The 27,955-nt window shown below is 48.2% G+C and overlaps 1 protein-coding gene across 1 annotated transcript in view; it reads right to left on the reverse strand.

The window, feature by feature from the left end:
• Window positions 1-27,955, reverse strand: part of HHAT (hedgehog acyltransferase) — a 159,892-nt gene that overhangs the window by 126,526 nt on the left and 5,411 nt on the right. The window contains exons 2-6 of the mRNA XM_081111940.1: window positions 27,560-27,627; window positions 16,918-17,031; window positions 9,257-9,451; window positions 7,717-7,932; window positions 1,248-1,419 (exon numbers count right to left, since the gene is read on the reverse strand). Of these exons, the coding sequence (XP_080968066.1) occupies window positions 1,248-1,419; window positions 7,717-7,932; window positions 9,257-9,451; window positions 16,918-17,031; window positions 27,560-27,627 (765 nt within the window). The remainder of the gene's footprint in view (window positions 1-1,247; window positions 1,420-7,716; window positions 7,933-9,256; window positions 9,452-16,917; window positions 17,032-27,559; window positions 27,628-27,955) is intronic.

Below are 27,955 nucleotides of genomic sequence, written 5' to 3' on the forward strand. Positions count from 1 at the left end.
AATATTGCTGTAAACCTAAAACTGCTCTAAAAATAAAGTCTTTTTTTTTTTTTTTTTAGAAAAAGAGAATCATGAACATGTATTTGAGGAGAGGTGAGAGAAGGTGATGGGATTGCAGGTACTAGCAAGGGGCTTCTAGGACTCCCGTGAGTTCTTCATCTGAATGGCGGATACACAAACGAATCACTGGTGAGTCTCCCAGTCCCGGGATGGACCGCCCATGCTGGCCTCAGAGGTAATGGCTGTTGAGATCACAGCTTTGCTTTATGCTTCAGCCTCGCTTTGAGTTGTGTCTTCGTTACTCATAATTAAAATCACCCCAACTGATACGGCCTTTAAAATTGAACACAGTACAACTGGGGTTCGATTTAGTATAAACCATCATTTGATCCTACTCTGTGTTGTCTAATCGCACCATTAAAAGCTTAGCACATTAATTACTCCAACTGGAAGAAAGGTTTGTTTGGAAAGAAGAGACTGTCATCATAACAGCTCTGTGTTTTTTCCAACGTGAAAAGGCCTCTTCCTTGAAAAGGCTCTGATTAAGCACGTGTGACTCCAAGGACAATGGGGTTGTTTTTTTAATCTGTAAATCTCCAAACAGATAAGAGTCAGGCTTGTACTCTGGCCTGGGCAGGGAGCGGCTTAATCTGGCCGGAAGATCACACATTCCCCATTGGATCGAATGGCTGGAGGTCAGACCACAGGGTGAAGGCAGTGACCACAGGGCGTTCTCCAGAGGAGAGCAACAGGGAAATGAGGAGATTTAGCTCAGAACAGGGCGCGGCCAGTGCTTTTATAACCTGCGGAATAAAGAGCTGTGGTTTCTCCGCAGACAAGTCCTACCCTGGAGACGGTCCTGCTGAGGAAATTATTTCAGTCCCCCCTATTTGCAGATATAAAGAAGTGGGTAGGCAAGAAAAAGGGGCCACGCCCAACTGGCATGGCTCAGTGGTTGAGCATCGACCTATGAAACAGGAGGTCATGGTTCGATTCCCGGTCAGGGCACATGCCCAGGTTGCAGGCTCAGTCTCCATTGAGGGACGTGCAGGAGGCAGCTGATCAATGATTCTCTCTCATCACTGATGTTTCTCTCTCTCCCTCTCCCTTCCGCTCTGAAATCAATACAAATATAAATTTTTTTGAAAAGAGTTTGCCCAAGACAACTGCACCCCCGTGTACCCCCCATCCAGCTTCCCTCTAAGCCAGCTCCTGCCGCTCCTTCCGACAGTGATTTCCATGATTACCTAGGGTCCAGCAGGAGACGGCCCTCAGGAGTGGGGCGCTGCCGTAGAAGGCGTGCATGTACATGAGGTGCACCATCAGCTCGGCCAAGCACCAGCAGACGAAGAGGCGGCCCAGCCCCCGGGCCAGGACGGGCAGGCTGAGCCTCAGTGGGCACTGCTCTGGCTGCCGCATCTACGGGGGAAACAAGAAGTCATCAGACTGCACCTCTATCTTTCCTACAGTCCCAAGACAGTGATTTTTAATGCACTGCCTCAAGCATCACTGCTGTATATACGAAGAGAGGGTTGGTGTCGTTTGCCTTGGGAACACTCCATGTTCTTGGGTTAAAAAGTCATGGCTGAGCCTGAAGCCTGTCCCAGGGTAAGAACAGGACGGGGTCGACCAGCCAGCCTAGAACCAAGAGCCAAGCCGGGTTCCACAGACCTTCACACCAGCAACCACCCTGCCAAAACCTGGGACTCTGGGGTCCCTTGGGGTTCAGTGCCACCCTGCCCATCTTCATCCATCACCCCCTCACGTCTAAGGCTGGTGAAAGTAGGGCCAAGTCAGGAAGGGGCCCAGGGCTGATAAGAGAAAGGCAAAGTGAGAGGTGGAGCCTGAGGACAAGGGAAAATCAGGTGCGGGTGTGTCATCTGAGCTTAAGTTGTGTTTGAAACCAGGCAGCGTAAACACAGTCTCTGGCTGAGCAGGGAGTACAGGGTCATCATTAAGAACACGAGATCCGATTCTAGCACAAACCACACAGCTGGTGATCCTGAGCAAGTTGCTTACCCTCTCTGAGGCTTGGTTTCCGCATGCATCAAAGGGGGGGTTAATGTTGCGGTGATTAATATAATAAACAAAGTCCTGGCACATAAAAAGCATTGGACGACTGGTAGTTAAACCCTGGTCATGATGTGCACTGCACATTCTTCACCTTCACCGTCTTCCCTCGTGGCGTCCCAGACCACCAGACACAGGGCACAATTAGGACACGCACAATTCAGAGCCAGACGTCAAAGGCAACACAGGGATGCCCGGGTTATTCATAGATACAGACAAACCACTCAGAGTAGACTCAATACCCGTGGACAATACAGACCCCAAAAATCAAAGTCCTGCCCAGGTAGCCTGGTTCTGTGGCCTCGCCTGACTGCCTGCTGTTCAGGGATGCACAAAAGTTTAAAGCACAAAGATGGCGAAATGCATAAGCAAGCTCTAAGATATGAAGTGGATTCCATTTCAGTCTTACACCACTGGACCAACGGAAGGCAAGAGGGAGTGTGGGAGTCTTCTAGATCTGACACTCCTCGGGGCAAAACTTCCCACCCGGTATAAGAAGGCACAATTCCATGCCTCCACTGGGCCACAAGGGACTTTCTCTGCAATGCTCAGCCTGCCCTCCTGGCTGGATGCCTCCAAATGCGGGGTAACAGAAATGTCTACATGGCAGAGAACAATCCAATTTTTCATTCTATTTGCTTTTACCTAAAACAGTGGTAACTGCCCTGGACGGATGGCTCAGTTGGTTGGAGCATCATCCCGTACACCAAAAGGTTGTGGGTTCGATCCGAGGTTGGGGCGAGTATGGGAAGCAACCGATCAATCTCTCTCTCTCTCAATAAAAAGTATGTTCTTGGATGATGATTTTATAAAAAAAAGTGGTTACTGGTCTTTCTTCAGAGTAGGGTCATTATCACAGTCTATTTATATCTTCAGTCTAGTAGCCTCCCTTTGATTTAAAAAAAATCAGCCTTGGTCCCTGTCAATCCAGCAGGAAGAAAGGACGTGCTGTCCACAGCTCACCTAACGAGCAGCTTGCTCTCCTGTCTGCGTGCAAAGCAATTCATTCGAGGTATTTCCAACCTGGGGGGAGTGCCAGCCTTGAGACCACTGGAAACTGCATCAGCGGGAGTTCAAGGCGCCGCTAAAAAATGCACATTAACTCATCTGCAAAGTGCATTTTAAAGCAGATTGTATTTTAAAACCTCATTTCATGCAAATGGCATAAAAAGGAATATTGAAGGCTTTTAAAGATATTCTGATGGTGACAGTTTTCAAAGAGGAAGAGTTCCTCTCCTTCTCACAGAAATAATACGAGTGTTTGAGAGCCTGAACGAAAGCTTCCCGAGCCGGCCGTTCGCCTGTGCCTCCGGGTTAAAAAGTCATGGCTCAAGTCAAGGCGTCGGAGTCGCGGCTTATCCCCCTGTGGCGGGAGAGCTTCTGCCAGCCGGTGGTCACAGGTGATCCCCCTATTCACAGCCAGCCATTCCCCAGTCAGACCCTGGCCGCCCCTCCCCAGGCATCCAGACCCAGGCGGTGGCAGACAGCGGTGTCTGCCCGAGCAGCGAGTGGGGGCTGCTGCCCCAGGATGGGGCCCGGTCTGGCCAGCCTGAGCCGCCAGACCCGCATGTCCACAAACCACGCCACACCTTCTCCCTGACTACCGGGCGCTCAGCACCTGGGCATGGAGAGGCTTCCGTCTTTATTCCTTCCACCCCCATCTGCTCTCTCTGCCTCCACATCACCATCTGTAAAGTGGTAATGACAAGAGTAGCTCTCTCCTAGGGCCTGGCTCGGAGCAGGGCTCAGTTAGTTTTATTTATTACAATTCATATTATTCCAGGTAGATGCTGGAACCGGAGCCCACTCCAGACCCTGAGCAGTGCGTCAGGGACACTGTCTATCCGGCTCTTGCCAGCCCCAGCCCCTCAGGGGCTGGGCTCCCCCCTGCACCTGCAGCTACTGCCTGGGTCCCTCTTCCTCAGGGATAAAACCAGCACACTACCCAGAATCCCCACCAGACTGGACACCCAGGATCTCGGTCTGGCCTAAACTTACCCCAGAATGGCCAGAGCAAAAATAATAGTAATGGTTAACACCTCGTAGCGTTCATGTGTCAAGCCACATTACGTATACACATTCATTTAACTTAATCCCTAGTCAAGGCTGCGAGGGAGGTACTATTACTCTTCCCATTTAACTGATAAAGGAAACTGAGTCACAAGGAAGGTAACTCACCAAACACTTTCCAGCCCCCACTGAACGATTCAAGCTCTTCAGAGTGAGGTGTGGTGGCCCAGGCTCCTCGCTAAGCAAACCAAGAGCATGTCCTGCCTTTCCCTCATCACCCCCAACCTCCCCCTTCCCCGCCCCCCCCCCCCCCTCGCTTACCCCGGCTCAGTATCTGAATTCCACAGACCACGGGATTAAAACAGAGCCTGAAACTCCAAATGCTATCAGGGATGGCCCTCAAGTTAAGGCACAGAGACCTTTTAACAGGCAAATGTTACCTGTTCGTGACGGAGGTGTGCAAATTCCACGTGCCTCACATTACAGAGGACACTTCCCTTCCCTCGTCTTGTGTGTGCCAATTTGTGTGCTAAAAAATGGGTGAGCGATTCCTTCTCCCAGGGGCGTGCCCAACAAGGTCCTCTCAGCAGCCGGGTTTGCAGATTTCTGTGTGGGACTCGGCTGCCCTGATGGCACAGCTCCATCTCCAGCTCTCAGCAGTTGGTAAGCATGGACCTGAGAGTCTAAGAACTGGGAAATTCAGTATTACGAGTCCTTCTATCTGAAGGCATTTATTCAAGCACTCCTTCAGAGCAAGCCCCGCTCACAAGCCCCTCCAGTCAGCTTTCTTCCTCCCACCCCACCTTCCCTTCTCCGAAACACCCCTTCCACCACTAGATTAGCTTCCTCCTTCAGCTGCACCCTTTTCGACCCCCTTTTCTCGTAGGAGGTAAGTGCCCCGCAGGCACCTTTGGCTGCTCAGAGACCTCCTGGCTGGGCTTTCATGTGCCCTGTAGCTCACTAAACATTTTGCCTTTTCTAGACCAACTTCTCTATGAAATTCCTCGATCGTAGACAAAGGTTTCAATTTGTCTTCCGGAGTTTCCCGCTTTCGGAAATTACTTTCAACGTGAAAGAGGTAGAAAAGACAGAGCCAGGACACAGGTGCCACCCAGGCCCCAGCCCTCCTCTTCCCCAGACTGAAGCTCAAGTGAACGGGTGCCCTTGGCCAAGAGAGTTCAGGTGGCAGTCATCTCAAAGCTCGCCTCTGAGTGACAGAGAGAGGACTTGCCTGGCCTTCCAGGTTCCTGCCTGACCCCACAGGGGAGCAACTTCAAAGCAGAGGAGAAAGGAAAAGAAGGATGATTTGCATAAAAACAAAGTGCACATCCCACAGGGTCAAGCTCCTCAATGGACAAGAGGTAGTTAGGAAAATGTTTCCATGTTTCTCTGAGAATCACTATCTGGCTTCGGAGAGGGGGGGGGGGGGGTGTAGTCCTCTCAATGGTGAGGAGACTGTAAAAGAGACGGCTTGGAAGGCCTGAGCCCACCTTACCCTGTGCCCCACACCGCTACCCCAATCTTCTGAGGAGCTCTAGATTCATCAGAACCACCTGGAGGGCCTGTGAAACCACTTGACTGGGCCCTGCTCCCCGCACCCCCACCCCCACCTCCCACCCTGAGTCTGGCTCAGCAGGTCTCGGCGGGGCCTGAGAATCTGCACGGCCACCAAGGTACCAGGTGATCCTGGTGCTGCTGGTCCAGGGAACACTCTTTGAGAACTGGGGTTAGATCAGCTGTCATCACTACCCACCTCTGTCTTACACAATCATTTTAAACAGAATTTTCAAACAGATTTAAAATTACTTCAGGACAGCCGAAACCGGTTTGGCTCAGTGGACAGAGCGTCAGCCTGCGGACTGAGAGGTCCCGGGTTCGATTCCGGTCGGGGGCATGTGCCTGGGTTGCGGGCACATCCCCGGTGGGAGATGTGCAGGAGGCGGCTGATCGGTGTTTCTCTCTCATCGATGTTTCTAGCTCTCTATCTCTCTCCCTTCCTCTCTGTAAAAAAATCAATAAAATATATTAAAAAAATAAAATAAAATAAAATAAAATAAAATTACTTCAGGACAAAAGAAGGATCCTCTGCAACCCAAACTGAGGTATGCAAATCCACAGGCTAAACAGTGTCTGCCTAGAATACCAATGCCACCTACAGATTTGCAGAGGGAAAACAGCTAAATAATTTAACGGGCACTTTTATGACATGACATTATTGTTATCATGCAGAAATATACTTTCGAGGACAATGCATAACTTAGTGGAATTTTTTAGGACAGAATTAAGGGACTTCTAAGAACCCTCTGCCCTTTCCAGGGGTCACGTTTCGTGTTCTCCTCTGAAAAAGTTCCACACTTTAAACCGCACTGCTAGGCCTGGGGGGCGGGGGGGGGCAGGGGGGGGGGCCTTGCCCGTGTGTGAACTGTGTGCACATGTGTGCTCTGTGTGTGCATACATGCTATTCTCCTCACCTCAATCAGGATTTTGTGTTGATGGTGAGAGGAAGGAACCTCCCTGAGAAAGGCCGTTTTAGGTGTTTTCAGGTACTAACACTGTAGGTGAATTCATTGCATTAACATGTTCCATGAGGCTAGCTGTGGAATAAGAAAGAAATCTAAGTGGGAGGAAAAGTGAGGTGGGAATGAGGAAGGTGGCTTGACGTGAGCTTCAAACCAGGTGGCTGTGGAGCGAAGGCTGGCAGGGTCCTGGCAGACACAGGCACGAGACGCAAAAACACGTGTGCCCACCGACCTTCCGGCCCCACCCATCACCCCATCTAAATCGCCCAAACAATCCCAGGCTGTGGCAGTTTGTGAGAATAGGAGGGAGCATACTATCTGCCAATCAACAGCTTAGACAGCTTCTCCTTCTACTCTGCAAGCAATACCATGAGAACACAATTTCTTCCTTCCCTGGGACTGCCCCGCGGGCTCCCCAGGAGGTCCTCGCTGTGCCCAGTTATTAATCCTGGTTGTCACAGTCCCTCGAGAATCAGGGTTGGGACAAGTCGAGTTTTATTCTGAAGGCTGATTTTCCTGAAATATTTCTTCTGTTAAAAAAAAAAAAAAAAAAATCCAGACAGCCCAGCCAGTGTTGCTCAGTGGTTGAGCATCAACCCATGAACCAGGAGGTCACGATTCGATTCCCAGTCAGGGCACATGCCTGGGGTTGCAGGCTCGATCCCCAGTAGGGGGTGTGCAGGAGGCAGCCAATCAATGATTCTCTCTCATCATTGATGTTTCTCTCTCTCTCTCTCTTTCTTTCCTCTCTGAAATCAATCAAAGTACATTTTTTAAAACTCAAGACAATAATGTGATTTAAATTTGTGAGCACTATGTCTGGCTGGTGTTGCTCAGTGGTTGAGTATCGACCCATGAACCAGGAGATCACGGTTCAATTCCTAATCAGGCAATGCCCGGGTTGCAGGCTCAGTCCTCAGTAGGGGGCATGCAGGAGGCAGTCAATCAATAACTCTGTCATCATTGATGTTTCTATCTCCCTCTCCCTTCCTCTCTGAAATCAATAAAAATATATTTAAAAAAAAACAAAAACAAACTCAGGGGTCACTTGCATGAACATGGCAACAAGGACAGAAGCTTAACCCACAGAACACTAATCCAATTCCTAGGGACCTACCTGTCCGATGAACTCGGGGAAGCTGAGGATGGGCCCGTTGTGGAAGACTGGGTAATAGAAGACATAGGCCATCATCCAGGGCAAGGAGTAGAAGGCGCGCCCGCAGGGCAGCTGCTGCCAGCAGAACTCGAGGCTGAAGCTGGTGTAGTACAGGCAGCGGACGGTCAGCGTGAACTGCAGCAGGTAGTACTCGTTTTCTGTCTTGTACCACCCTCTCTGCAAAGTCGCCAGGAAAGAACAGCCCGTGAGTGGCAAGGAGGGACATGGCCCAGTCTCCAGGGAAGGAGATTTCTTCCACAGGTAGAGCCGCAGTGCCATAAAGGGAGTCGAGAACCACTGAACAGCAGGTAAATCCGTGGTAATCAAAATAAGCAGTTAAAGAGCACCAGGCAGAAGAGTGCCTCTAATATCAACCATCAACGCAGCATTAAGCCTGATGCAACATAACGAAGATTTTCCCAGTATGCACCTGTCGATCCATCCGTTGGGTATCCTGGAGGTTAGCCACTACCCATGGACACTGTGACAGCTCCTCCAACAATTCTGAAGACAAAGCGAGGCTTATAAATGTCACATGGATTGTCCACTAAATCATCTTTCCCATCAGGTGCCCATCCAGGGCACACAAATTCCAAGTGCTATCACTTGAATCAATGAGTGAGTGAATGAATGAATGAATGAATGAATGAACAAAAATAAAGACACCACAGGAATTCCAGCTCTGCAGTGATTTAAGAAAAAATATAAAAAACTTTCCAACATTTTCTATGCAAAGAAATACCCACCTTATCTGTCTCGGGGGCTATCACGGGCACCAGATGAGACAAGGCTTGTGCGAGTTTCCTGTAAATTGTACAGTACTCTCCAGATGACTCTTGATGAAATGCACAGGGAACTATTGCTTTCTTTTCTCTCTATTGCTGACCCTCTGTTCCTGTGATATTTGCCACCATCTATGCCTACCCAACCTGGAAGAAAAGGTTAGCCCTGTGCAATCTTAGAGGCCTAAGACAGCTTCAAGGTTAGCCCTGTGCAACCTCAGAGGGCTAAGATGGCTTCAAGGTTAGCCCTGTGCAACCTCAGAGGGCTAAGACATATATGGCTACAAAAGACGACTGCAGAATTACCTCTAGGTGAGAGAATGGGAGGCCACGATGGAAGAGAAAATGTCTTTTCCCATTATACTCTTTTGCACTATTTGGTGTGGTTTTTTTAAAATCATGTGCATATGCTATTTATTTTTCAAAAAAGAAAATAGAGGTACAAATATAGGGCAGATGACTAATCTATAAATTAATAACATTATTTTCTTAAACTTTCTATGCACTAAATATTTATTTAAAAATATCTATTCATAAAAAATAAAAAAATAAAATAAAATAAACGACTGCAGAATGCAACACCAGGGTTCACATGCATCAACCGCACGTGGCCACTAGGAGGAGCCCCATCACAGTTCTTCAATTGTCGCCTGAAAAAGGGATCTACAGGATGGGCGCACCACCCAAGGGACCTTCTCCTCCCCAGCGGAGACACTTGCCTTAATTTCCTCCACATCCTGCAGCCTCAGTGTGGAGAGCAGGAGGAGAGAACAGAGCCATGACAGGAACAGTGACCGGAACTGGGCTACGCAGAAGGAGATGACGGCGTGGAGGAAGATCATGGCCGTTCCTGGGGCCCCCAGCACACACCAGCAGGCCCACATCCCGTAGGCGGTGAGGAACCAGGGTCTGTGCTGTGGACAGAGGACCCGTGAGAGAGGCACAGAGGGAGGGGGAGGGAAGAACAGAGGTATGGGGGAGCTAAGGGGCATTGTTATGGGAGGTTCCACCTACGAGAGGCAAATGCTTGGCGACCCCCTGCACCCACTATCCGGCAAAAGTGATGGTGAAAGCAAGTACTGGTGAACACCTCTCAGGAGTCTTACTGAGAAACCCGGGCCGTCCAAACCACAAAAGGCTTTTAAAGTCTAAACCGCAGACTTAATATGAAATATTTAATTACATTTTTCCTTCATTAGCATATTGTTTACAGTCTAATTTATGTCACACAAAGCGTGTATCTTACCTGCTTTTTGTGATATTGAGGCCTTTGCAGTCAACCTGATTAAAACATTGTCTCATTTTAGAAGAGTCAGAGACTATCTTTCTATTATCAAGTTTTATAGTGATTGCCATTGAATAACTAAATAGGTAAATTAGCATGTCTTTGCTTTCATGATAAATTCTTGGTCATCTCTGGCTCACTTAAAAGCCACAATGTGGTTTAACATTGTTTGAAAGGCAATATATCACAGTGGTTTAATTACTCATGCTTTTAAGTCCAACGGTCTAAATAAATCCTAGCGTCCCCATTAACTAGCTGTGTGACCCTAGATAACTTGCTTCATGTCTCTTGTGTCTCAGGTTTTTTTTCATATATAAAATTAGGATAATACCAGTACCTCCTTCAGAAGGTTATTGTGAGGACTTCGCAAGTAAATGCATGTGAAATGCTTACTAGTACAGTGGTCTCTGCATACACAGTACGAACAGTAGAAATTTCAGTTGTTATCCTATAGGGAAATAGGATGTGTCTTTTCAGCGTGCATATAAAATATGGTTTCCAGGAATGTCTTCTTGTAAAAACAAAAAGCCTCCTTGAAGGGGAAGGCAGATGTGGGCTGTAAATTGTAAATCCCATCTTTAGATGCTAACTCTTCCAAAAAAAAAAAAAATTGCTGAAGTACAATTTTTCCTAAACCTATACTCCAGCTCCAGAGAGAACGTTTTAAATGAGCGATTATGTCAGCCACTTTTAAGTTCCAAGAAAATAAGAGAAATCTGCAGTTCATTTTTACTATTTTTCCATCCTACCGCCCACAGGAAACAGCCACATAAATTTGCTTCAAACTTTCCCCCAAACACTCACCTCTGGGCAGAGTGCAAGTATAAGAAACAAGGTCGCCAAGAGTGTTTTAAGAAGTAGTCACAACAAATGGAAAAAAAAAAAGAAAAAGGTTCTTTTGCAACGTGACCTACAGCAGCATTATTTACCCCTTGGGACTGTTTCATGCCACGTACATGCACATATACACAGCCACATTTTTATGAAGTGCTATTTGATCCATTTGGAAAAAGCCTGTTTTCTGGGATTCGTTTGGGAATTGAACCACAGACTTAAAAGCTGCTTCAACTTGGAAACGCTGACCGAACCTTCAGGAAATACTTCATAGTGCTGTGCAAACCCCGTGTGCTCGAGAGACCTCTGATGAGTTCCCGTGCTCACCGAGGCTACCTGGGGGCACGTGAGCTGGTGCCAAATTCCATCCCCCTCTGTCTCCCTCCTGCCAAACAGTCCAGGCAGGCGACATCTGACGTCGTCCTCTCTAAGACTTCACAGAAAATGCTCTCTCGTTTACCTCGTGTTCTCTACAGACCCTCATACCGCCCACCCATGCTCACCCAGGGGTAAAGGCAAACCTACTACATATGTTCACGGCGAACAGGCGATGAAAGGGAAAAGATGTGGACAATGCAAAAGAAGCACCTATAAGACACTGATTTTCATACTTTGTCTATAAAAATGCACGGACATGGACAGTATGTGGTAAAGGCCTGGGGCCAGGGGGAGGGGGTGGGCCAGAGGGGGCTGATGTTGGGGGTGGGGGAGGGTACATCTGTATAACGTTCGACAACAAAGATAAATTTTTTAAAACTGTGATTGTAATCCCATCCACAAAACTCCACTAAAATCCTGATATAGGGTGAGTAGCCCTCCATGCCTCATTTCAAAAGTTACACGGCCCGTAACCAGCATAAGTCCCTGGAGATCCATCCACGTTGCTGCAGGCACCAAAGCTTGGCTCCCCTGTTGCTGCATAGCATCCCGTGATGTGGACGTAACACCATGTGCTTCCCCATTCACCCGCGGAGGGACATCTGGGCTCTTCCCAGTTTGGGGCCATCAGAAGTACAACGGACGTGAACATCTGTGTTCAGGTTTAGTGTAAAAATAAGCGTTCGTTTCTCTGGAACGAATGCCCAAGCGTGAACTTGCGGGGATGCGCGGCAGTGACATGTTGGGTCCTGTAAGCAGGGGCAGAGGGGAAACTTCTAAAAACCTAACAAGCATTGTTTAAAAGCTGCCCTCACTTTTCTGGCAGAAGAGATGAAGCCAGACTAAGAATCCGGTGGCCTTTCTGAGGGGACACAGGGCTTACTGCCCAGACTGAAGTAGGGAGGCGACCTTCCCCTACTCCCCCTGCTCCCTGTGTCCTCACTGAACCATTTCTCAAAAGGGGCAAGGAAGCTGGCTCTACTTGATGGCCTCCCTTAGAAGACTAATATCCCGTCGTGTTCATGTTATAATAATGTAAACCCAGAACGCAATGGGTACCTAGCATATAGCACGTGTTTCCTAAATACTGGATGGGTGGGTGGGTGGATGCAAAGATGGATGGATGGATGGATGGATGGATGGATGGATGGATGGATGGATGGATGGGTGGATGGATGAATATGCTTCCCCAAGTCTTAGGATTTAACCTGGTAGTTATGACTAAGACATAACAAGAAATCAGCACCAACATTTTGGACTTTTCGGTCCGCTAATGTGAAATCCTACAGTTTTTAAAGTCTCTACTTATACCACTTACCCCTGATAAACAAAGGCTGCTTTGCCAATGTACCTGAAACAGAGGGGAGTCTTTCCACACCTCACTGCCTACTGTGTGCTCCCCACGCTCAGGGGTCTTTTATGTTGGGGGGAATCTCAAGTTGGCACCTGGTAGGGCACAGGCCCCCACCTGTGGGAGCAGACCTCTGCTGTACAACTGCGGCCTACCGCCCCAGTGAGGTCTCCCAGGCACAAACCAGTTGAGCTGGCACATTCCCAAGGCTGAAAGCAGCGCCCCTGAGAACAGAGGGGGGACTGGCCCCCCTTCCTTCTGCAAATCTACCGTCTTCAGATGTTCTTCATAGGGAGGCAGGGAGAGCTGGCTGGCAGTGCCCCCGCTCACACCATCCCTACTTCTCTTCTGCTCTAGCTTTTCTGGGCTGTGGGCACGGACGGGTAACAGGATGTGCCTGCGTGGTTTCCCTCATTATCTGCATCGGGAGAAACGAAAATGCTAGGCCCCGGTGAAGACTCCTGTTGGCAGCTGTCCCAGCCTGTGCTGTGTGTTCATTCTCCCGCATCTGCCTGAAAACCACTGGGTGGCGCGCTGTGTGAGAAATCAATGAGAGGAGTCAATCGGTGACCCTGATGCATGGCATAGTTTATCACATAATCAAGCGGACCCGCTGCTGAAAAACATGTCTGTGTATCTCCACAAACAAACAGGGAGAAAACAAAACCATCCCAGAGTCCAAACAGCTGCCTAACAGCCTGCTTTTCCCAGGAGCAAGGCGGGAGGGAGCTGGAGGGAGGGCGTCCCTCCCTGGATCTGCACTGATGGAGGAGGAAGAGCCTGGTTCCAGGAGAGCCACTAGTGCCTGGGATCCCTATTAGGGGTGCGGTTTCGGTAACCAGCTGGGAGGAGCGCCTGTTCCCCCGCGGCCCTCCCGAGGTTACTTTACTCATCTCAGCCAACACGCCTCCAGTCCTGTGGCCGATGAGCTCAGCGGGCCGGGCCCGGATGCTAATGATGTGGGTTCAGATACAGGGAAAACTGCTCTGTGGTTAGCAACAGCCCCAACCCGCAGCCCCCACCCGGGGCGGCCTTCTCAGAACCTTCCTGCAGGGTTATTTTCCGTTCTGAGGGCTGAGAACACATGGTCTCAGGTGGTGGTGAGGCCACAGGGGTGTTGGAGAAAGGAGGAACTGTCTGACCCGCCCAGCGCACACGCCAATCATAACAAACCACAGCCCGGGCCCAGAGCCGCTATTCAGCCGCCCCTCCCAGGGCACCGGGCCCTGGCGCAGTCACCAAAACCCAGAGAGCCCTGCCCAGAGAAAAGGCCTTTAACCTCGGCCAAGGAGCTCCGTGGAAAGTTTCATTACTTGTCATGGCAAAAAAGAAAGAAAGCAAGCTACGCTTTTGAAAATAAGCTGCCTCTCTTTGGAAGGAGGCAGGGCTTGCAAGGGAAGAGACGAGATTAGGTATTGGATGGAGATGCGAAGCATCCTTCAGGGTTTAAGGGCTGTAACACCAAGAATCGCTAACATCTGGCCCTGCACAGTGCTGGTCACAGTTCAGGATGCCTCCAAGGACTCGGAAATAAACGAACTCCGGTCCAAAATCTTCCACCCTAAGGACCAAAACACCCACCCGAATTAGGGCCACCTGGAACTCTTCGCCCAGGTGGTGAAAACACAGAGCTCGTGGGGCCAAAGCTGTGGTTCATACTTATGTAAGGGCCAGGCACAAGCAGGCGCGCGCAAAGAAAGCTCTGTGCCCCAGCCCCAGCCAGAGCCCTGCTCGCCAGCTGTCCCACAAATCAAACCTGTGGTCCCAGAGGGGACGGGACACACACACACACACACACACACGCACACACACACACACATGACTCTGTGAACTCTGTCTCATTCCAAGAAAAATGCAAAGCCACCTCCTACTAACTTTGGATGACATGTGTTCTGCAGATAAAATGACAGGTCCAGCCCAGTGGTTGAGCATCAACCTATGAGCCAGAAGGTCATGGTTCAATTCCCGGATGGAGCACATGCCAGGGTTGTGAGCTTGATCCGCAGTGTGGTGTTCAGGAGGCAGCCGATCAATGATTCTCTCTCATCACTGGAGTTTCTATCTCTCCCTTCCTCTCTGAAATATATATACATATATATTTTTAAGACAGGTCTGCCTGTGCACCCTGCCTGAGAATGAGATGCCAAGCTGAAGTAAGCAAACAACTCTACTTCCTTCAAGCCCCAGCTCAAAGCCACATCGTGGAGGCCTTCCCTGTCACCGCAAGGCAGAGGTGGCCCACTCCTTCCCCCAGCATGGCACCCAACCCACCACCACATGAGGTCCAGACTGAGACCAGCGTTTCGTTTCCTAGGTAACCTCTCACTCAGCTCTCCAAAGGAAGGGGCGTGTCTCCCAATCCCTCCCCCAGCACCCAGCACACACGTGAAACAGGGCTGGAGAAGGGCATTCATGAGAGGAGTGTTGGCATGACTGCACAGATAGCCTCTGCCCTCAGAGACTGGGGATCTCAGGACCGTTGCCTCCTTTCTTGAACACCGTGGAGAGGACTGCTCCCAGGAGCACACGCAGATGACAGTCTCAGCACATGCTAAACGCCAGCGGATGACAGCAACCACTGCCTCTTGCGCGGCTGTCATCCTAAAGCAAGCATCGCCTTGAAAAACATCAGACCCTCAGCACTATCCCAAGAAGCAAGTGCTACCATCCCTGTTGCACAAATGAGGAGATGAATTCAAAGGTATTAACTAACTTGCTGAAGACTTAAAACCCGCAAAGCTGGGAGCCAGCCAGGTGCTCCTAACCACATTCAATACTGCCTCCCAAGATGGTAAGAGTCTTAGCTCAAAGTTGCAAGCAAATTAAACAAAGGGACATCTATATCCTGAACCATGAGAATTATACTAATTTCTTGTTAGGTTTGACTGAACAATTGAATTTATACCCCTCCCCCGGGGACTGGCTTTTCAGGTCACTGCACTATGGACATTCCCTTTGCTGAAGACCACATTTCACTTGTGGTGACCACATTCCATTATCTCCCCTCCGGGTATGCATAAAGAAGTCTCCGCCCAGAAAAAAGCCCGCCAAAAGTCCTTTAAAAGCCGCTGACTCATGTCCCTGGGTGCTGGAGTCAGCCTGGTGTGCAGATGATTTAGTAAATTTGTAATCCCTCATCACTCTGGCCTCCTTCCTCCTTTGGAGACCTAACATTTTTGATGATGGTAAGTGCAGGAGTTGGAAACTGAGGAAGTTTGGAAAGAGGGAGGAGCATCCAGCCAAGAACCTAGAGTTCATCTACATTTCACATCCTCAATGAGGGTTATAGCCCCTCCAATGGAGGGGGAATTGGTTCTTGAAGAAAAACGTACTCTTTATAAATAAAAAGCATGCATACAGTACATAAACAGGTATGCAGTACATCTGTGGTTCAGATTTCATAGAGCAGTGACAATTAGGAAAACAGCTGAAAAGGCTCCTGGAGGGGGGTTCACAACGAAGAAAGCTAGAGAAACACTCATCTATGAGTCACAAACTAGTAGTAGCAAGAACAAGAAGGAAGCGAAGGAGGCCGACCAGACGGGACACGGGGGTCCTGAAACATGGCGGGGGGGGGGGGGGCGGGGGGCGGGCAAAACATGAAGAATTCAGTGTGCCCAAGGCAACCTCGCCTAGCCTTCTACTCATGTGATCAATTAAAAATACATCAAATCTCGCCCTAACTGGTTTGGCTCAGTGGATGGAGAGTCGGCCTGTGGACTGAAGGGTCCGGGGTTCGATTCTGGTCAAGGGCATGTACTTGGTTGGGGGCACATCCCCAGTAAGGGGTGTGCAGGAGACAGCTGGTCGATGTTCCTCTCTCATCGATGTTTCTAACTCTCTATCCCTCTCCCTTCCTCTCTGTAAAAAACCAATAAAGTATATTTAAACATATATATATATATATATATATATATATATATATATATCAAATCTCATACACACAGAAAAAAATATCTGTGACGTTTGTAAGGCGAACGAAGAATAATGAAATAGCACCGCACACCCACCAGCAGCTTAAGAAAAACAAGGCTCTCAGTGCTTTGATGGGCTCTGGGTATCTACCCCCCACTCCCCAACCCCAGCCCAATTCTTTCTACATCCCTCCCTAACCAGCCGTGACCACTGTCCTGAGTTTTACGTTGATTTTGTATTATCTTATCTCTCTTTGTAAATTTGCAAGTGTGAATCTAGTTTGCACACTTCTGAGCTCTGTATACGTGGGATCCTATCTGACAGACTCCGCTGCAACTTACCCGATTAGCTCCATGTCATAATCCAGAAATTCATCCATGTTGATAACTACAGTTTTACTTCCAAACCTTTTCATTCACTGGTTTGGAAAATGACTTGAAGGAAGTACATATGGGATAAGGACGTGTTACCCCTGTATCTGAAATGTCTGATCGATCATTAAGAATTCGTTCTCACCTCTCCCAGGCTCATATCCATGTCTACTGATTCTTCACTCAGGGTCCTTCACAAACAGCAAAGGAGAAAGAGGCTTAAAAGGAAACGGCGCAGAGTCCTACCTTCCTTGCAATCTGGTTGGCCATTTGCGACACAGCCAGGTGGCCGAGGAGGAGCCACACCAGCCGCTGCTTCCCCCACTCCATCCAGAAGCTCCACTCGAAGTCGGTCTGGTCCTACACAGGCCAAAAGCAGAATTGATCAGAAAGGTTCCAGGACATTCTGAGGCAGAACACAAATTCCAGCTAATAAACCAACTAGAAAGAAGGCCAATGGGAGTCCAAACTCTACAAGCTTGACCCCCGGTGGGAGGCATGCAGGAGGCAGCCGATCCATGATGATTTACATAACACTCCCATCCTTGACCCCACTGAACCCCCACCCACATACACTCTCCCCTCCAGCGTGGCTGGTCTCACTGCTGTTCTCCAAATAAGTGTCTTTGTTAAAGCTGATTCCCAGGACCCTCTGCAGGATAGAAACGATCATTATTCCCATTTTATAAACAATGAAACGGGTTAAAGAATTCAGTTGTTACCCAGCATCACACAGACAGTGTAAGTCATGAACTGAGCTTATCTCAGCTTAGTTATCTCTCTCCCTCTCCCTTCCTCTCTAAAATCAATAAAAATATATATTTTTAAAAAGTGGCGGGGGAGTGGAATCAGGTGGCCCAAGTTCTAGTCACATGTCTGTCGCTGTGTAAACCGACCAGGCACTTAACTTCTGGACCTGAGCCATCCTGTGTGGCAAATGAAGGTCTGAACTAGTGCAATGTCTAAGATTCCTTTCAGAAAGTGAAAACACTTATTTTCCAGGCTAAAGGAAAGAAATACGAAGGGTGTGGGTCACCCACGCCCAGGAATTCTGAGCCTTGACTGTGACCGTTCAAGAGAGGGCTGATCTCCCTGCTCACCACCTCGTGACCAAGACAGGTCTCCAGGTTCCCACCCACACTGGCAGCCTGCTCTGTTCCAGAAAGTTCCCCACTCATCCGGCCTGCCCTCTTCCCCAGAAATGGGAAGAACCCACCACCGTGTGTGGATTTACTGCACGGTATGGTCTGCCCACCTCGGGTAAGAAAACTACCCTCAGAGAGGTTAAATATCATGCCCAAAGTCTCCCAGCCAATCATGGCAAAGCCCAAGTTCAAAACCCAGGTCCTCAGGCTGCAAAGTCTGTGTTCCTGTGATACAATACGGAGTACGGCTCTGACTGGTGTGGCTCAGTTCATTGGACGCCATCCTGTGCACTGAGAGGTCACCTGTTTGATTCCAGGTCAGGCCACATGCTTGGGTTTCAAGCTTGATCCCTGGTGGGGGGCATGCAGGAGGCAGCCGATGGATAATGTTTCTCTCTCTCATCATTGATGTTTCTTTCTCCCTTTCCCTTCCTCTGTCTCTAAAATCAATAAAAACATATTTTAAAAACAAAGAAAAGATAAAGGTTCTAGGAAGCGTGGACTCAAAAGGAGTGAATCCATAGATAACAGAAAAACTGCAACATCTGAAATGTACCCTTCTCCTCAAAATACTAGTAAAAGGCAGGTCTGCTCCATGTGGCAGACACCACCACTTGACTCAGTCAACACTCCAACCCCTTGCTGGAACGACTTCCTATACATTAGTGGTTGGAAAGCAGAAAACTACATTGCCCAGAATCCCCTGCAGCTAGCACGTCTGCACATGTCATATGACCTTGCTTCTGGTGAACACAGGAAGACGTTGAAGGCTGAAGGCGAAAGAACCTAAAGAAACATGGGCTGTGAGACTCTCCGGAAAGAATGGTGGCGGAGACGCGAGGCCCAGGCAGGCCGGCGGTGCACAGCTTCCTGGTGGGGCAGTTTGGGGAGTTCTCAGGCCGTGAACTGGGCAGCAGCCCCGTGGTGCAGGCTACTCTGGGAATGGCTCCTGGAAGCTCACTTTAGTGCCTGTCCCCACAGTTTTTTTGACTATTCTGAGAGCTCCTGAAATCCCCACAATAAATTCCTTTCTGTTTAAACTGGCTGGAGAGGAATCTGTTGTCTCTGTGGAAACTTGATCAACATACTTTGGAAAGAATTTTTCTTCTGATTGCAATCCAGCTTTAGTTTCACAATAGAAGCATTATGAAGCCGAAACCGGTTTGGCTCAGTGGATAGAGCGTCGGCCTGCGGACTGAGAGGTCCCGGGTTCGATTCCGGTCAAGGGCATGTACCTGGGTTGCGGGCACATCCCCGGTGGGGGATGTGCAGGAGGTAGCTGATCAATGTTTCTCTCTCATCGATGTTTCTAACTCTCTCTATCTCTCTCCCTTCCTCTCTGTGAAAAATCAATAAAATATATTTTAAAAAATTTAAAAAAAAGAAGCATTATGAAAAGAATTCACTTTGTAGACAACTTCTGAAATAAGTCTGTTCGGTGGAAGAAAACGAAATGGAGGAAGACAGCAGCTGGGTCAGTCCGAGGGATGCTCTGGAACTGGATCGTGGAGGCACCAGTGAACCTAGGTGTGCGGTTCAAACCCAGTAGAAAAGGATCCACCTTACTGACTGTCAGGCAGCGTTTTTCACTGGCATGCCTCTTTTCCCCTCAGACAGAGCAGACAGTGCGGAGATGAACAGATTTACTGTTTTCCTCATCCTTGTATCCGGAATTTTGCAACAATAACAAAAGAAACACAACGGAAGTACTAGACATTTTTGTGTTATCTATTTCCGAAATGACATCATGTGCATAGTATTTACTTTGAGACCAGACCTAATTCCCAGTCACACTGAGCAAAAGTAATCTGTTTACAAGGCTCCGAGGAAACCTTTACAAGGTACTTGAATCCGGAAACATTTCCCTGCGCTTTCAGAGGCAGCGCGCTCGCCTTAATGGCCTATAAATCTCCCAAGGAGAGAGGGAAACGGAGGGCGTATTTACATGAATTCTGCACAGGAGCAGCGCTGCTCTCTGGGTGAACTCAGCCCAATGATTCATGTAGCAATTATTGCAAGAGTTTGCTTTTCTTTCAACAGATGCCTTGCTCTTTCTAAAATAAGTTGAACTAAAATAGTTTACTGCTCACAATTTTCGGAGACAACACTCCTTCCCCAACCAACATTTCCTCAAAGACAAAATGTTTTCATTAATGAAACTTTTTCCCCCCCCGTGTAAATAACAAAATCTCTGCTTAAGTGTCTTCCCCATCCTGTACAGGAGAAGGTGAAGAAGATGCTCACGGGGGTCAGGATGCCACCAACAGGGCTAGCATAAGGGCACATACCATCCCAGTCTCTTAAAGGGCCCTCATAAAGGGCCCGCAAATCAGCCCAGGGTAGAAAGGGGGCAGGGAGGTGTTTTGTAGAAGGAGGAAAGAGAAAACTTCTCGAGGACTTAGTTAAATCAAGAGAACCTAATTGATGTGGGGAAGGTCTCTGAATCTCTTCAACCTAACTGCCAACCTAAACTCAGTGACTTCCTCTGGCTACACCGCTACCTACCTACCTCCTAGAATTCACTCCAGATTATGCCAGACATATGCATATACTTGAGCAAGTACAGATTCTGTCTCCCTGTTTTGCCTATTTCACATTTCTCCCTTTCGTCCTAGAGCTTACAAAGAATGAATCACATTCTAAAAGAGAAATACTAAATTCTAATATGAAGGCAAAGGCACAAAAAAAGACAGTATTTTCCGATAGAGAGAGAGACAGAAATTGGCACAGAACGTTCTCTAGAGACAGAAGAACTTCGCTGGAGAGAACATGGCAAAAGATCCTGGACAGAAACTGGCCTCAGAACCTAGAGACAGAACCTAGCGAGAGAACATGACAAAAGATCCTGGACTGAACCTGACTACAGAAATTGGCTAGAGGACCTGACTAGAACCTGGTGACTGAACCTGGCTGGAGAACCTGGACACAGAACCTGGCTGGAGAACCTGGAGTACCTAGCAAGAGAACATGGACACAGAACCTGGCTGGAGATCCGAAGCAGAACCTCTCTGGAGATCCAGACCAGAACTTGGCTGGAGATCCTGGCTAGGCTGCTGATCAACTGAACGCTGTCTCCGTGTCATTCCTTCTTTGCCGACTCCGTCTACGCCTTTGGGAACCCCTGGAGCTGCTGGGGTTGGACCCCGGCACCTTCACCCGCCTCACCGAGCCCCCAACCCTCTCATCTCTGACAGCTGTCTGTCTGGTCTCTGTATCCATGAGTCTGTCTCGGCTTAGCCAAGGGTCCTGGGTTCGATTCCGGTCATGGTCACATGCCCCAGTGGTGGGCTCGATCCCCAGTAGGGGGCGTTCAAGAGGCAGTCGGTCCATGATTCTCTCTCATCATGGATGTTTCTATCCCTCCCTCCCTTTTCCCTTCTTCTTTGAAATCGATAAAAAAATTATATTTTAAAAAGTTATAAAAAAGAGAGCATGTCTCAAAAGACAGTATTTTCCCCACATCCTCAAACCAGAAAAAAAAAACACATTTTCTACAAGGTACATATATGGAGAAATGAGGTGCAAACAGTTAATAAGACTATTCAATAAGTTAGGGATCCTGACCCCCCAAAAACTGTAACAGAATGTGATGACTAGATAGCAAATGACATAACCTCGTAAGATTGATTCCCCAGCTACAAACCATGCTAATAAATCCTACATCCCATTCGCGTCACTTCTGCAGAATACAGAAAGACTAAGAGAGTCACAGTAACATGGAGAAAAAATGGTTCCCAGGCCTTTGGGGACCATGGTTCCGAAATGGTCCTCACACTCAAGAGAATCTGCTTTCTGCCTAGAAAGTCTTCACACACTCAAGAAAACTAGTTCACATATAACATCTCTGCAGCGGGCGAACACAAGAAACTGGAACTCCAGATGGAATCCCAAAATGTTGAAGGTCCCCGAGGCAGAGGTGAGTGATAAAAGAGAGAAAGGAAAAGCTCACATTCTTGCCATCCGTCCAGGGGGAGAAGAGGGGAGCTCTTCATAATCTCAGATACCATCGTTTTTGTTGTCCTTAATCCTCACCTGAGGATATTTTTCCCAATGATTTTAAGACAAAGTAAAAGGGAGGGAGCAAAGGAGGGATTGAGGGAGGGAGGGAGGGAAGGAAGGAGGGAGGGAAATGTGAGAGACACATGGATTGGTTGCCTCCAGCACATGCCCAGACTGGGGCCGGGGACCAAACCTGCAACCCAGGTACATGCCCTTGACTAGGAATCAAACCCAGGACCCTTTCATGCTTGGGCCTAAGCTCTAACCACTGAGCACACCAACCAGGGGCACAGATACCATTTTTCTCCTTGAATCTTACACACTGGGTGGAAGACCAGGAAAGTGGGCAGAGTACGTGAAAGAACTCTCCCACACATCATTTCAGTCTGTCTCCTTGACCCATCAGCTAGCTATCGGAGCTCTCAAAGAGAGAGCTCCCTGTGAAATAATAGGAAATATGTATACTGGTGCCCCCGATGACTGGCACCGCGCTCCTCAGACCCTTGGAATTTCCTGTGACAAGAGCAATAAGAGCATCTTTTGTTCTCCTAAGCCCTTTGGGATTTCCTGGGTGATACACTGTGTTTTGCTGGAATGAGGTGAGTCTGGGTGGGCTCCTGGATGGGGCTAATCACCAGAAAGATCAAGCCATGGGTAGAAGCTTGGGGTTTTCAGTGCCACACCCCATTCTTCTGAAAGGGGAGAGGGGTTGAAATAAAGTTAATGATTGGTCATGCCTCGTGATAAAGTGCATAAAAGTCCCCAAAATGCAGGGTTCAGAGAGCTCCCGGGCTGGTGAACAGGTGGAGGTACTGGGAGAGTGGGAGGCTTAGAGAAGGCCTGGAGGCTCGGCACCCCTCCCACACACCTCACCCCGTGCATCTCTCCCATCCGGATGATCATCCGTATATTTTATCGCATCCTTTTATAATAAACGGTTAAACAGGAAGTAAAACGCTTTCCTGAGTCCTGTGAGCCACTCTAGCACATTAACTGGCCCTGAGGAAGGGCCATGGGTACGACCTGGACGTGCAGTTGGCATCCAAAGGCAGGGTGGTGGGAGCATCTTGTAGGACTGAGCCCTTCACCTGTGGGATCTGAGGCCATCTCCAGGGAGAGTGTCAGCTATTGAGTTAAACTGCAGGACACCCAGCTGGTGTCGCAGAATTGCTTGGTGTAGGGAAGCCCCCCACACAACTGGTGGTGGAAGTAGAGTGTGAGAGTAAAGGAGAAACACGGAGGAGCAGAGTGTGGGTTCTCTATACATGCCCACCCCAGAGCACCTCTTCGGAGAGTCAGCCATGGTGGGAGCTAAGGTGCCTCCAAGGCTGAGGACGGAAACCACCAAGAACAAGAACAAGGCTCACCATGCCTCCAGCCTCATCGCCCGCAGCACACTGCCTCTGCCATCTCTCTGCAGAAACGTTAAAATAACATATCTTTTCTATGATGTCGGAAACTAACTTTAAAATATGTCAACGCAGAAACTTCTGGTTCCTGGCGAGATATAATAAACACCATTCTCCCTAACCTTCCCACCAAGGACAGCTAAAAGCCCTGAGTGTAATTATATGATAAACAGAGGAAGACCCCGGAAGATGGCAGAAAGAAGACAGACTGGCTAGGGACCTCAGGACTTGAGGAATGACAATGAAATAAAATAAATAAAATAGCTCACTGGATAGGCTTACTAGCAGAGGTAGATGACTCAGGAAAGAAGCACCGAACCTAAAGATGAGTCAATGGAAATCACACAATCTGAATAACAGAAAAAAAGTAGGCTGAAAACATAAATAAACAGAGCCTCGGAAATCTGTGGTACAATTATAAATATCTAACATTCATGTGATTCGTGAAATCCTAAAAAAAAAAAAGGAAGAGGAGAAAAAACATGGGGCTGAAAAAAATATTCAAAGAAATAACGGCTAAAAATTTTGCAAATCTGGCAAAAGGCATAAACCTACAGATTCAAGAAGCCGAATGAACCCTAGTCAATTTATATGTACCAATTAAAAGGCAGATTGGCGGAAGGGATTTTTAAGAAATGATCCAACTCTATGCTGTCTGTAAGAAATTCACTTTAAATACAACAATATAGGTAGGCTGAGAGTAAAAGGATGCAGAAGGATACATACTCCACAAACATCAATCAAAAGAAAGCAACAAGAACCCAAAAATAGAGCCACACAAGTCTGGTCAACTGATTTTTGACAAAGGTGCAAAAACAATTCAATGGAAGAATCATCTTTTCAACAAAAGGTGCTATAACAAGTGGCCATCCATATGCAAGCAAAAAATAAAATAAAATAAAAATAAAACCCAGCCAGTGTGTCTCAGTGGTTGAAATTGGGTCTGAGGTTTGCCTTCATGAACGAGAGGGAACTCTCTGTGGTTCTGTCTTAATTGTTGGAGGTTGGGAAAAGGAGGGGAGAGGACCGCACCCAGAGTCCCAATATACAGAAGGAATAAAACCAGTTCCGGTGGTTGAGCCAGAATGAGGTTTAGGGCCCAGTCGGCCTGACCTCTGCTTCGCCCTCTAATGGTAGCTCCAGAGGCACCCAGTGACTACTAAGGTATCTGTAGAATCTCAAGGGTGATGACTCCGGCTCATTTGCATACCCATAATACCCTGCACAGAGTACAATCCTTTTCAAGTTTAAAAGACTTTTTTTTTAACTTGTCATTTCTAAATGCAAGAAACTTACTTGAAAAACTTCTTGTGCAAACTTTAGGCAGAAAGTACCTCCAACCCTAAAACGTCACCATAACTGAACTAGGAGTTGTAGTTACTGGAGGAGGGAATTTGGGAGAAGTAAAGCATACTCTGGTTTCTCTTCAGATCGCATAAATCTTTCGCCTTTTACTAAAGATTTCCGTGGAGAGGAACAATTCTGAGTTTATACTCAATTTTTTGAGGCCTTGCCTTGGCAGGGCTAATCTTATGGTTATAAGAAAAGACACTTTTGATGAAACCGGGTTCGATTCCGGTCAGGGGTGTGTTCCTGGGTTGCGGGCACGGGCACATTTCCAGTGGGAGATGTGCAGAAGGAGGCTGATCCATGTTTCTCTCATCGATATTTCTGACTATCTCTCTCCCTTTCTCTCCGTGAAAAACCAATATTTTTTTTTTTTTTTTAAAAAAAGACACCTTCTAAAATAGAGCACTTCTCCAGTTTCAGTGCTGGTGGCCAGGGCTGGCAGTTGTCACGGGGCCTGGAGCTCCGCCCACTTCCTTCCATGTGAGGCAATGCCCCACAGGAGCAGGGCAGGTTGGCCTGAGCTGGTTTCGGCTCCTGGCCTCGTGAATGTCTATCTACACGGGTGACCGAATTGGGCCTGAGATTTGCCTCCATGAAACCTGGATGTAAAGTCATGCTGGACAACTCACCCACGTGGAGCTTAGCAGCGACTGTCAGCCTGACAGTGGCTTCAGTCAGTTCCCCGCCCACAGAGGCCACCCTCCACATCTCCCAGGGGCGCCGGGCGCTCACTCTTATCTGCAGCTGCTTCTACTTTCTTTCTAACAGAGACAGCAACTGTCATGACATGATTTTTAAAAGTGACAACCTTGTGAAGAATGTTGACCGGCACCGCTTTTAGGGAATGTGAGAGAAGGAAGTGGTTTCCCCGCCTCCAAGTCACGGCTCAGCCCTCTAGCCTGGAATAACCTCTGCTCCTTCTTCTCTCCGAGTCCCACCTGTCAGATCACTTGTACGGGACACGTTGTAAAAGTTAACTCTTCCCCCTCCCGGGGATGTTCTTCACACCAAATGTGCCCAAATGGGGAGCCCACAGCCCAGAAGCAGTGAGTTAGCATTAGATGGATCCTAATCAGAAAGCTGGTCCGAGACACAGTTACAATTCAGATAACTTCAATACTGGCATCTAAAGCTGCCCAGGAGAGTTTATTAGCATGAGGAACGTTAGGAATAAATAGAGGGCAAAGCGGGTCAAACATACGGTGAGGGAGGAGACTAGACTTTAGGTGGTGAGCGCTCAATGGGGTATACATTGATTATGGAGACTTGAAATGTATATAATGTTATTAACCAATTTTACTTCAATACATTTAATTATTTTATTTTTGCCATCACCATTTATCCCCCTATACCCTCTTCCACCTCCACCCACCCCCATGCCCCCGCAATCACCACACTACGGTTCATGTCAGTGAGTTCTTTCTTTTTTTTTTTTTTTGCTCAATCCCTCCACCACCACCCCCAGCACACACACCCCCACCCCAAACAGCTGTCAGCCCGCTCTCTATCTATGAGTCTGACTCTTTTTTGCTTGTTAGTTCAATTTGTTCATTAGAGCCCACATAAGAGTGAAGTCATATGGTACTTGTCTTTCTCTCACTGGCTTATTTCACTTAGCGTAATGTTCTCCAGGCCCATCAATGCTGTCAGAAAGGGTAAAATTTCCTTCTTTTTTACGGCTGGGTAGTATCCCATTGTGTAAGTATACCCCAGCTGTTTTATTCACTCATCTACTGATGGGCACTTGAGCTGCTTCCAAATCTTGGCTACTGTAAATAACGCTGTAATGAACATTGGGGTGCACATTCTTTCAAATGTATATAATGTTATTAACCAATGTTACCCCAATACATTTATTTTTTTTTTTAAGAGAATTTACAGATGAAAGGAGTGGTGTTCAACATATGTGGTGGGTTCGAAATTTTCTCCAGCTCCAACACCCTCCTAAGGATGAGGCAGAAGAACCCTCAAAGCTTCAGGGACGTGGGGAGCCACTTATTGCAGGGGTTCTCAAACTACAGCCCGCGGGCCACATGCAAATACAAATATTGTATTTGTTCCCGTTTTGTTTTTTTACTTCAAAATAAGATATGTGCAGTGTGCATAGGAATTTGTTCACAGTTTTATTTTAAACTATAGTCCGGCCCTCCAACGGTCCGAGGGACAGTGAACTGGCCCCCTGTTTAAAAAGTCTGAGGACCCCTGACTTACTGTCTTCACTAGCAGAGAGGTGTGGACAAGGAGCCGGGAATGCTGGTTACCCTTGAGCCCTGGCAAAGGTCAGGGCTATGCATCCACTGTTTAGTCCAGACAATGGTAGCTGAAGCAACTTCCCAGCAGATAGTCATGTAAATCCTTACTGATAAGATAGTCTGCCTGTTACTGGAAATTGCCTGCCTAAGGGCTATGGGTGTATCCCAAACTGAATAAAAGGATGGCAAACCCTGAGCACAAGCAGAGTCCTTCCTCTTGGGATGGGCTCTCGCCTGGCCCCCCAATTTCTAAATTATTATTTCTTGTCTCGTCTCTGTCATTTGCGTGTGTCCTCTTCTCCAGAGCCCGGACCCTGAACCACGCAGGACATGGGATATTCACACAGGGACACTTGGAGGCAGGAAGGAAGAGTTTCCTATGTAGTTGCCAACAGTTGCTGTAGGGATGTCTGAGGCCACATTTAATTCTAATAGATATGGCTGGGTCAGGAGAAAGTGCCTGAGCTTTGCGAGGACGAAATTTGTCCCCACTGATAAGGTCAGACAATCAGATTTCTGGAGTCTTGAGAAGAAAACAGGGGACGGGAAGATAGAGACCCCGGGGGGTTCTTTACCCAGCACGGCACTCACACCTGTTACAGGACGGAGGAAAGGCCCCTCATTCCCAAGTGCTGATGAATACTACGCCTGGGTCAGTGCCAAGACAAAGGGGATGCAAAATACCGAACCCGGCTTAAAAACCGAGAAGGCTTATCCTTTAGCCACTGTGTACCTTCTTGAATCCTCCGAGCAAAGTGCCAATCGCCAGGTCAAATTCTTGGTCCAATTGCTCTTCATGTTCTGACAAGAAAAACAGTGGCCATTAGTTCCAAATCCAAATAAAACTGGTTGGCGTAATAGCAGAGGCACTAAGAGAAACCGGAATGTGTCCTGGAAAAGCCGCCTGTGGACTGAGCTACGGCATGGAAACGCCAGGCTCCTGGATCCCCCTCTCCAGCTGTCTGTGAGCCGAGTTCCCGGAAATCCGTGGTGGGGCTGCTGGAAATGTCCCCTCCCGCGTGGAATAAGGCTCACAAAGGGAGAGGTGTCCAGAGAGAAAGCCTCCAGCACAGGGACCCCCCAGGAGGGGTTACTGCAAATGCCCCACTTGTTCAGGTGGTAAAATATT

The sequence above is a fragment of the Myotis nattereri genome (assembly GCF_964212035.1).
Source record: "Myotis nattereri genome assembly, chromosome: 18".
Classification (NCBI taxonomy): Eukaryota; Metazoa; Chordata; class Mammalia; order Chiroptera; family Vespertilionidae; genus Myotis; species Myotis nattereri.